This window comes from Rhododendron vialii, chromosome 5a, assembly GCF_030253575.1.
Source record: "Rhododendron vialii isolate Sample 1 chromosome 5a, ASM3025357v1".
NCBI classification, from domain to species: Eukaryota; Viridiplantae; Streptophyta; class Magnoliopsida; order Ericales; family Ericaceae; genus Rhododendron; species Rhododendron vialii.
Window position 1 is genome coordinate 14,791,778 of NC_080561.1, and position 12,188 is coordinate 14,803,965.

At 37.7% G+C, this 12,188-nt stretch overlaps 1 protein-coding gene across 1 annotated transcript; it reads right to left on the bottom strand.

Annotated features, from left to right (window-relative positions):
- Nucleotides 1-10,312: 10,312 nt before the first annotated feature.
- Nucleotides 10,313-11,832, bottom strand: LOC131327616 (uncharacterized). The gene is made up of 5 exons (XM_058360765.1): nt 11,764-11,832; nt 11,395-11,493; nt 11,295-11,318; nt 10,801-11,219; nt 10,313-10,493 (listed from the first exon to the last, which is right to left on the bottom strand). Exons 1-5 carry the CDS (start codon nt 11,830-11,832, stop codon nt 10,313-10,315), a joined length of 792 nt encoding a protein of 263 aa, XP_058216748.1.
- Between the last annotated feature and the right edge of the window lie 356 nt (nt 11,833-12,188).

Sequence of the window (12,188 nt, forward strand, 5' to 3'; positions counted from 1 at the left end):
TTTTACAATTCTAGCTTGAGGCCCCAAATTGTCAAATACCATTATTCGAAGAAAATTAACGTTACAGTTTACAATAATCATTCTTCCAAAAACTTCACTTGAAAACCTTTCAATAATATGATCATACGTACGCCATGTCAACTCTTGAATTGTACCTGAAAATGATAGTAGGATGAGCTACACTAGCCCAGTAGAAAAATCTTTACACAAGCTTTAAGAAAATGCAATAAAATATGCACCAGAGATGAATGAGTTTCAATGAACAAATACGAACAACGGAGATTTACCATTATAGACGAACGAACTTTGATTTCAATGTTCTAAGCATCTTATCGGGATTCCTATCAAGCACATGTCTAACTAGAAGTTGTACTAAGTTCATGTCAAACCGAACAAACCTACAACAGGTTCTTAATTGCTTCATTTACTTCATGCGTGAACATCACAATCTACCTCAATTTCACATTAATGATTATCAAACCTCTTCCCTTTAAAACTTTCTTTTTGATTGCAAAAATAACTTGTGAAAGCAAAACCAGACCAAGACGGGCCAAGCTCCGTGATTCGAGCTTGAATACCGAAATCCATTGATTTATGCCCAAATATTGGAAGCCGTTGATTCGCTCAAGAATACCGGAGGATTTTTAATAAAATTCCTCTTTCCAAAACCAAAATCCTTTCTTTTTTTAAAATCTTAATAAATCATCCATTTGTCCCTTCATTGATAAACAGACATCAATTCATATAACACAATTCATTGGTTAGTGGAATCACACATCGCACAACCGTCTGTTCATTATATCATAAATTACTGGTTAGCGAAAACGCATATCGCATAACCGTCTGTTCGTTATATCATAAATCGCTGGTTCAGAAAAGCACATCGCATAACTGTCTAATCATTTTCAGCCCGGTCATCTCACCATCTCGGTCGTCCAACCTCACTATATCCATACATCAATTAATCATTCATAACTCAAAGCATTCCAAGCAATCATCCATTTCATAACATCGGCGAATAAATAAATGCACTCATTTTCCCTGTGTATATCACAATACCCTAAGGAACTTATCGTCCATAGCAACTCTACGACATATGACATACAAGTATTGAAACTTAGATCTCATGGAATGAACTCCTATGGAGTTGGAGGATAAACGAATTACGAGGATATGAATTTCTATGATACCTTTCGATTCACTCAGTCGGCTCACCTCTACTAATCATACCCATCACAGCACCTCGTGACGCCTACAGTACTCCTAAACAACTATACGACACATTTTCCATTTACAACAGTACTATGACCACGTCCAACGAGTGTCTCAGGAATAGGAACGATCAACGAATCCTTACTCGACGAACAACCAAACTTATAGATGGTTTAAAAGTGTTTTAGAGGTGTTAAAAGTGATCGGGGGTCAAAATAATGAAGTTTGGAACAAAATAGCAAAAGCAGTCACTAAGTCACTTTGTATCGATACTGGTCAAATTAATATCGATACAGATGGGCTTTGAAACACATCAGAGAAACTGGTATTGATACTACCCGTAGTAGTATCGATACAAATGGCTATTTGAGCAGATCTTCTGCAGATTTCAAGGATTCAACTCAACGACAAACACAACAATCTCAGGTACGAACCAAGCATAAATTCATCATAGAAACCCATAGAGTGTGTAAGAAATCCCTACCTCAAGTATCAAAGCCGAACCCCAACGAGAGATCGAGCCCTAACTTCCAAAATCGTCACCGAGAGCAATACACCTCCACCGAGTGCTAGCCAACGATGTACGAAATCTAATATGCACGTAGATGATGGATTGAAGGTTGGTTGACATGGGTTTTGAGTTTGGGCTGGGGTTTTCGAGTGATGGAGTGAGAGAGGGAGAGGAGCCGAGAGAGGGAGAGAGATCGGGAGTTAGAGAGAGAGTGGATGGGGGATTTTAATCCACTACCCCCCCCCCCCCCCCCCCCCCCCCCCCACACACACACACACACACATACTAGGACACACACACTAATCACACTTGCACTCCCTCCAATTTCGATCCTTATCATTTAAGCCCCAAATCAAATAAATCCAATAAAATTTCTCATTTATTCTACATTTTAACATTAATAAATCCTTTAAACGATTTTTGAAAATACGGGTCTCTACAATATTCACACTTTATGGTTAAATTATGGGTCATTTATTTTCTTTCTACGCTGTGCTTTATTCTTCCTGTTGAACTTTTGTCATTTCTTTCTCTGTGTAGAAATGGGCTTGTGGGCTCCCCGACTAGCGCGCCCGAGAGTTGCCACCCAGATTTTTGAGATGGATGATTCGAGAAACTGAGGGTTTGATTTGAAAAAGAAGGCTTTTGGCCTAGCGAAAACGTTGAGACTTTGGATTCAGGAGCCACGCTACGAATGGGGAAGGTTTTGTTGAAAAAACATCGCATTCGCCCGATAAAAATTGGTCTTTACTTAACATTTTCAAAGGGAAAAAGTGTAAATATCATTTGGAAAACTAAAACTCTTAACAAACAAATAAGGGAAAGTGACATAGCATTGAACATATCACTTTGGCGTGCCCGTGGTTCTTACTGTACAACAGATGACAAATGAATGATGTGCAAAAATTAAATGACAGTATAACAACAGTCTGCCTCAATCACAAATAACACTGCACGGTATAACAAGATAACTCATACGGTTTTCTGGTACACCGCATGGTGTACCTTTTCACTGACAACTCAGTACTATTACTCAAAACCTCGCACGGTATAACTGACTACATCGTACATTATTATTCAAAATAGTGTACGGCATAGCTTCAGGCATATTTCAGAATAGCTATGTACTTTCAGGATAAAGCAAACCATTGATCCAAATAGCTTCCTTATCATTTTTGTTGATTTTTCCATAAATCATTTTGCAAATCCCTTTTTGATGCACTTGAACATTGAAAATGATCATAAAAGCTTATTTTAGAAAATAAAGACATGGTTTTTAGATGAAACTTTATTTTGAAATTCACCTGCAGCGATCTCTCGGTAAAATTAGTGTAGCCAACAGTGGATAGATGTGATGAAGACAAATAACACAAATGAATGAATTGGTTGAATGGAACAAGTTAAGGAAAGAAAAGACTCGTCCCTAATGACAGCGTAACACCGTACGTTGGATACCACTACATTGAACATCGCACGGTGTAGTGTTTCCAGTAAAGTCACTGGTTTTTGTTTTGTTTTGCTTCTGAAAATGATTTTTAAGCCAACACTTAACACAAACAGGTTAAGTGTGACTATAGAAAGCTCCCCTCAAGGCTAAGACTGAGCTTAGCCCAAGAAAACTTGATTTATACCTTCGGCTTTGAGCTTGGATGATGATGGATGAGTATAGGTTTAGAGCTTTAGAGTGGTGAAGTCCCAAAGCTAGTAGTGTATTGAGCTTTGGAGGAGAAGAATAATGAAATTTTTGTTGAGAAAGAGAATGTCAGAGTAACTTTCTCCAAGACTTGGAGGGGTACATTTCATCTAACATGGGGGGTGTATTTATAGGCAAAAGCCAAGGAATATCAATGCAAATGGGGAGGTGGCTTCTAGGCCAGCTATAAGTTATATTCCCTACCAAGCCGTTTTTCAATTATTTCTCCAATAGGTGTGGCCGACAGCTTTCTGAGCCAGTCAGAACTTTTTCTAAAAACACCATGCGGTATATCTTAGAACCATGCGCGGTGTAGTAAAATTTACTACATCGCACGGTTTAGTAAGTCTCCCGTGCGGTATTCTAGGTCCAGTTCTGGGCTTTGGCTGGCTTTTTGGGCTTTTCTGGGCTTTTTGGGAGTCCACATTCAAGTTTTCGAAGATAACGTTTCTTTTATTTCATCATCAGAGAATTTAAAGAACCTTAAAGGCCCGAATGGTGGTGTCTACAGGGTCGTTGATTAGAATTCAAATGCATGTGAAAGCCTCAGATACAATCATCCCGAGGTAGAGGTATAACCCTATCACATTTTACATTGCTTAACAAATTAAGTGCTACTTAAAATATAGGCTAAAAAGTTTTAAAAAATTTGGTAACTTTGAACTACTTAATTCAAGTTGAATTTTTGTGTACTTGCATTCAACGACCATACCACCGCCACCACTACTCTAGCCCACCACCACAACCACTATCATGCCGCCGCCACCACCACAATGCCACCATTGCACAACCACCACTCCACCACCACCACAGCCAACCACCACGCCGCCACCACCGTAATGCCACCATTGCACAACCACCACTCTCTGCCACCATCACTCCACTGCCACCACTCCAACACTGCCACTATTCCCACTCCATCCCCACCCTTACCACTCCACCACCACCACCCCCTTCGCTCCATCACCACCAACCCATCGCCACCACAATCACCACTCCACCATTACCATAAGTACATTGTAATCATTAGTAAATTAAGAGAGAATCAGAACTAAAATTAATCTATTATTTTTCTTAATTTAGTGCTTAATATGTTTATCAAACAACTTTTTAGCTTAAAAAATTCAGCATTCAGCACTTAATTTTTCAACTTTCAGTTTTCAGTTTTATCAAACTGGCCCTTATTACTCCATTACTTTAGCATGTATTTAAATATCTTGCCATAATAATATATCTAGTACTTTTTGCAAATAACAAATATTCAATTAAACTGTGTTAACAAAATATAAACCATAGTTTTGCTTTAACCCAGTGCCATGCACAAAACTAACTTAGAGGTTTCAAAATTTAATTTTTCGCAAAATCCTGTAAGAGAAATTAAATTTCTCTTACAGATCCAGAAAATAGTAATCACATGAGTAAAACAAAAAACAAAATAAATGAAATGAACAGAAAAGAAAAAAGAAAGAAAGCAAAGAAGTTGCAGCTGGCTCTTGATCTGTAAGAATTGCTGGAAAACATTGATATTGATAACATAGATTGAAGATTATCAAAAAAAAAAAACATAGATTGAAGACTTTAAACGTAAGACATAGAAAGTAGAAATGAAAACATTGAACGTAAGATATTAAACCATCCCCCCACTCTCTACAAACGGGAGCACCTCTCTCTAATCATAAAACAACCGTCACACTTTCTCTTCTCCTTTCCCTCCCTCCCCATGGGTTTATACCGAACTTTGGGCTGCAGGAGAGGAGGAATCAATCTCTACCTTCATATCTGGTTTTCTCTTCCCCTTCTCCTCCCAAACCGTTTGCTGTTCACCGCCGCTCCGTTCGCCACTGCACCGCTTCCGGGTTTGCAGTTACGTGGTTGCTTGTGGCTTCTTGAGTCACTAGCTTGGGAGTTTTGATCAGTAAAGGGCTAGGCAAAACAAGGGTTGTTCAATGACGAAGGGGAGTTAGGGCAGTTAAACGAACCAAATAGCTTGAGCTCAGCTCGAATTTTGGTTTGTTCAAACTCGTTTGAAAAAAATATAAGCCAAGCTCAATCACATTTTTTTGTTTGTTTATGAATTCAAGCCAAGCTTGAGCATATGAGTGTTTGGCTTGCATATTTCACAAGCCAATCCAAGTTTATTACGAACATGAAATTTCAAGCTTGAGTCAAGCTTGAACAATTAATCTCAAAAAGTTTCAAACTTGAGCCAAGCTTAAACACATGTAATAAGGAGTTAAGCCAAATTTGAGCAATACTGTGCTTGACTTGTTTGGCTCAATTAGCTTCCCTAATGGGGAAGTGGAGTGTATATTTTATTTTTATTTTATTTTGTTTTTGTTCGGATTTAATCCGATTTTTGTCCAGATTAGTTCGGTGGGTTGTTGATTTCCATCGATTTTTGATGTTGTCTTTGATATGGAGCTCCGCCATTCTGAGGTGTCTGGTGTCTGTGGTACTAGCTCCACGTAGGCCGATCTTTGTTGATAACGGTGTGAAATAAGTGATGGCTCTTACTTAGGCGCTAGACATCAGTATTGTCTCTTTGCTTTTCTTGTATATTGTTAGCTTTAGGACTTGGTTGTGTCTCTATATCTCTGTATTCGGGTGAAAGTCTGTAAATGCCGTATGACTTGATCTGTATTCCGGTGGTGATAATTTGTAGATGCCGTATGACTTTTTTTAAATAAATATGTTTCTTCAGTTGAAAAAAAAAAAAGACGTAAGATATTCTATGTTTTTCAGCCCAACGTTTTAATTGTCCTTGATTTTTTTGGAAAACTTCAGAAATGGAAAACGGCAAACAGAGATAGATTTTCTTAGAAATGACATTAAATATTGAGAAATATTCCATATATGTTACTCCGAACATTTGTTTAGCAATGGGGAATTTAGTTAGCGATCCTTTTTACCCAACTTATTTAGGTGCTCATCCTAATGTATTTAAATACTTATCTTTCCATCCTCAAATTTAATTAAATCCTAAACTACCCTTTCTTGCTCCTAATTTTTCAAATCTCTCTTTTTTCTTTTTTTTTTTAATCTTTTCTAATTATCTCAATTATCTCTCATCTTTTAAACATTTCTCTCACCTAATCTTTTGAATTTTTTCTCTCTCCTAACCTTCTCTCTCATATTTTCATTCCCCTAAAATCTAAAAAGAAAATACAACTCTTACAAAAACGGATGTGTAAGTTGGAAAACATGTCAAAACATGATCAATTCACAAAACATGGCAAAACCTGATCGAGGTGGATGAACAAAACAAGAGAAATTAAAAAACATGACAAAATCGGAAAACATTGCAAGTTTTGAGAAGTGTAGGTTTCGATCGAGGTAGATGAACAAAACATGATCAAATAAAAAATATGACAAATCAGAAAACATGACAAGTTTTGAGAAATGTAGGTTTTAAACAAAATTCGAAAAAATCGAAACACACATACCGAAATCATGACAAAATTTGTGAAATCACTATAAAACATAAAAAATTATGGACACGTATCATAAAATTGTGCCGACAAAACTACACTAAACCGAAATAATGAAAAAATTTAGAGAAACAGAAACACATACCGAAATCATGACAAAATTGGTGAAATCACTATAAAACATAAAAAAATCATGAACATGTATTGTAAAATTGTCCCGACTAAATTACAATAAAGAAAAATCATGACAAAAATACAAAGCACACTTTCTTCTACATCAATACCAAAGCCGGAGTGCAGTTGACAGCGATGGCCTGAAGGCATGGAAAGGTGGCGGTGCAACGATGTGGTTGATGGCGATCGAGGGGCAGATGTGTCGGGCGACAGCGGCGGTTATCGATCTAGCGAGAGAGAGATTCGAACTGATGATGGGTTTGACGGTGGTGGTCAGCGACTATGGGGTTGATAGCGATGGTGGAGTTGATAGTGATGATGAGGGTGATCGGCAGCGGAGGGGGCGGAGACGATTGAGTTGATCGGTGACAGTGGGTATACTGGTTCCTCGATCTAGAGATAGGAGGAGGGATAGCTACAGTTTTTCTGGGATTAGCATAATGCCTATAATTGTGGAATGGAAACCGTGTATCCCATATATATCAATATATTAATATCCCTATAATTGTCGGAATTGGAAATATCTCAAATAAATAAATATATATATATAAATATATATATATATATATATATATATTAATATATAGATAGGGGTATAATATGGCAACTTGACAATTTGAGGATGAGAACATAAGTATTCAAATCCATTAGGATGGACACCTAAATAAGTTCCCCAAACAGGATGCCTATTTAATTTCTTCTTTAGCAATTGACTCTCTTCAAAAAAAAAAAAAAAAATTTGTTAGCATTTGCCTTGTGTTTTTTCTATTTTTTTAGGCCACGGCTATTCGCAACCCGCTTCTTGCTACTTGCAATCAATTGCTACTTGCAACATATCACCTTATAAGAATTTGCTACCTACAACCAACAAAATATTCCTGATCTCCCCATTTTACCCTCTATACCTGCAACCCACAAAATATACAACCCCACAACCCTTCTATACCTACAAACCCTCCCTCTCCCCTCGTTTTTTCTACCCCAGGCCTTCTCTTTCTACCTCAGGCCTTCTCTCCGCTGCCCGCCGCCAGCCACCAGTCTGCCATTACCGCCACACCCACCACACGAAACCCATCCCCTTTCACCAGTCACCACTTCCAGCACCAAACCCACCCCGTCTATCTCTCTCTCTGTCTCCTCCCATTTCTTCTTCTCCCCAATCACCACCACAACAGCAGCACAGGTTTGAGGCGAAGGAGATGTGAGAGAAGAGCACAACACGCCGACATCACCAACGATTTCGAAGTTCAAACATTGGTAAAATTTTTGCTGTTGTTATTACGTGCCTACACGGTTTTGCCTCATTCGAATTTTACTATTTGATTTTTTTCTTCAGAAACCACGAGCGTACTGCTATTTCGTGTATCTATTTCATATATTTCAAATATAATCGAACATTAGAGTCCGATTGTTTGACACAATTTTGGATATTAAAGTCTGATTGTTTGCCCCCTATTCGGATTTTAAGATTCAAAATTTATTGCCTTATTCGGATTTTAGTATCCAATTGGCCAATTGGCCCCTATGTATTACAGCAGCATCTGAATTTGTTAGCATAGTTCATTCGGAATGTAATATCTGCATTTTTTTGCCTCATTTAGATTTTAATATCTGAAATATTTGACTCCATTCGAACATTAAATTTTACCCGAGTCGTGTATGTATTTTACCCCAATTCTATAATGGGTCTCTGTAAGTTTTCTACTCTAGACGTTTTCATCACATAATGTGAACCGATTAGGCAATGACACAAACCATTGACATTGTCCAGGAATAATTGACAAAGTTTTCCGATATTAAAGTCAAATTATTTCCCCCTATTCAAATGTTAATATCTTAAATTTATTGCCCCATTCAGATTTTAATATGTAGCTGAATTTGTAAGGTCATTCGGAATTTAATATCTGAAATGTTTTGCCTCATTTGGATTTTAATATTCAAAGTATTTTACCCCATTTAGACATTAGAGTCCGATTTGTCCCCTCTATTTCAACCTTTAGAATCTGATTGTGAGTGAGAACCTATAAACATTCATAACATTACCCCACTCGAAGTTCTTTCTTCTTCATTGAAAAAGAATAAAAAAAAACCCTAGTTTGGCTTGAAGAACTTGAAGTAATCTCTTGGAGTTTGACATGTAATCTGAAAATTTCTCTTCTTATGGTAAGAAATCTTCCTTAAACTACGAGTATTGATAAATATGTGCATATAGAATCAACCTACATGGAAGAGATTTAAGAATTTAGGGTTCTATAGTGCTTACAAGATGATTTTATACCTAATTCATTTTAAATTCTCAAATATTGTTAATTGGTATGGATAATATGATTTTGATCATGGAAACCCAAGATTGATGCATGTTAGTTGGTATATAAATGGATTATGAGCATGAACTTGTAGAATTTTGAAGTTGCTTACTACTATTGATGTTGAGAAATTTTGAAAAATCTGGACAGCATCTAAAGCTACGTTTTTATCAAATTTGTTATACTTAGACAAGTTTATTGGTTATGAGTCCTTTCGAGTCTTAGAGATTGTTAAGTTGGTGTTGTTTTGGCGATGGAATCATCGAAAAATATGAAGTACACGATTTTTAATAAATATTCGATCACAGATTCCTTTGCTGAAAAACAGTGTTTCCTGCACAGAATTACCGAGAGTGCGGAAAAGCGCAATGCAGCGGCTTTGGCCATTTTGGATAGTGCTTTGGGTGGGACTAGGGCTACGACTTCAACTTGCCCGTATGATCTAAGACAAGCACTTGTTGAAGTGCAGAGGACTTTGAGGGGACCGGAGGCTGCTGAAGCGAGCATAGCAGGCCCTAGTTCGGATCTTTACTCGAGTCGTTACACTACGTGCTGGCGCCGTGACTATACTTGAGACTTGTCTTTTCCATGACTTGTTTTTGATGGACTTTATGACCTTATATTTATTTTGGACACTTTATGGTCATGGTTTATGGACTAATTTCCGTGGTGGAATGACTTTTGTTTTATTGCGGATAACTATTAGCATATTTGTGATAATTGGATACCGTAAAAATATGAATGCTAAGTAGGGCACCAAAACGTAAATTTTATGGTTTGAATCATTCTTGATACTTTCCTAGCCACAAATAATTCGCTAGACAATACTTGTATGTGAAAATTTAGATTTAAATGAGGAGTGCCGTATGAACGGACAATGCTCTAGACAAACATAGAACACTACCAAAAAAAATGGTTTGCCTAAATTTCATATTTTACAATAAAATTCTACGAACTCAAATTTTACATAAAAGTCCTTCGAGCCAACCTAGTCTAGTTCGATTATGTCCGTCGTTGCCACATCGTTCCCTATGTTTTTAAACTCTTTGATCTTGTCACAATATTGTGTATCCCATCCATCCGCGAATGAGTAGTGATGTATATACCAATTCCTTGCAATAGGCGGGATGGGAGAATTTGGTCGCAAATGAACCGTTACAAAGTGATCGCTGTAAACGTGTTCGAGCACAATCAAACGTCAACTCTCAGGGGGAAGGGGCGGATATCGGGAAAGAACACATTTTACGAGGAATAAAATTTTTACAAATATATATTTTCATGTTGGCACATTATACGAGGAAGAATTACATCCCATTTTAACCAATAATAAATAAGTGCGTTGATTTTCAAACTCCCCTTTTAATATCCACACTCTTTTTTGTCCATTACAGTCCATTCATCCGGAAAAAATTAATTTCGAAAATAAATATTCGAAATCTATAACAAGATTTGGACTTTAATTTCTGATTTATGTACCAGTACTTAGATTTTAATTTTCCAGGTTTCTCTATCACTCGGTACTTTTGTCGTCCATTGTATATGGTTTTGATGTTCTCAAGATCTTGAACCTTCAAATGGGATAGGATTTCTCTGGGTTTCACCAAAGCAACTGACAAATCAACCACCGTGCTAGTCTGCTCTGCTGACAACCTCCCGGCATACGAATGGCCCTCCAAGTACACCACTGGAGGATGGTTGTGAGTGCCATTGTGAATATAGATAGTCCAACCATCATTGCCCTTTACAGCTTTCAATTCAAATGGGTATTCACATTTTTTGGTGCCCGTGGACTGCACTCTCTTCTTCACAGCTACCTCCTTCCCATCAACCTTCTTCACAAATGGCCTATACTTACCGCTCCTTTCACATGAAAACCTCATCCAAGGTGTGTGATTCTTAATACATTTCTCAAAACCCTTAATCACAAAGATAAACCCGTGTTGTTTACTGGTGCATCTTATTCAATCTACCAATGTTTCATCGGATGGAAAAACCTACACACACATGAAAAAAATTATAGCCCGTAATATAAGATTGCACATGATAAATGCTCTATCAAAAAACACTCACCGTCTCCGTTGTAAAATACTCCGTATAATCGTATGGAGGACGAGTGGAAGTAGGTATAGTCGATGACACTACATAACTACCAAGTGTTGAAGTGTCACCCTGTAATACCCAAAGGCAAACCAGGTAAGTGCCGGATTCTCTACAGTTTCATTCAGATATTAATATCTAAAAATTGGCACCGAATTCCGATATAAGAGTCCAACAATGTTGACAATATTCGGATATTAATATCCGAATACTTGTACATAATTCAGACGTTAGAGTCCGAAAAATTAGTAAAGTTTTGGCACTGTGTGTCCATTTGTGTCGGACCAGAACTGAAATTGAAAATGGAGGGCTTCTGAAATTGAAAATGGAGGGCGTTCTTACCTCTTTCTGCGGTTTTTGCTCCATCACTACAACATCTGTGACTTGTTTCTCAACTTCCATTGTGTCCATTGTGTGATCTTCTGACTACAAATCGTGGTGTATTGATGGGTCAACTATTTCTTATTTATCAATGGAGGGAGAAGAAGCAATTGAGGTTTCCATTGACAATTTAAGAGGAAGAGGAGGGGAGGAGGGTAGGCAGACTTGGCTGCTGGTAGGTGATGGCAGCTGGGTAGGGATGAAAATGGAGGAGTTTGAATGGGAGGAGGGAGGAGACGTGGTCTGGGGAGGGAGGGAAATCAGGAGTATGTGGTTGTATGTAATGGGGTAAAATGGTCAAATAGCATGAGGTCTTAGGGGTATCATGGTCAAATTGCACAAGGACATTTTTGTCCGTAATTGATAAAAGTTTTAATCGGCTGCAA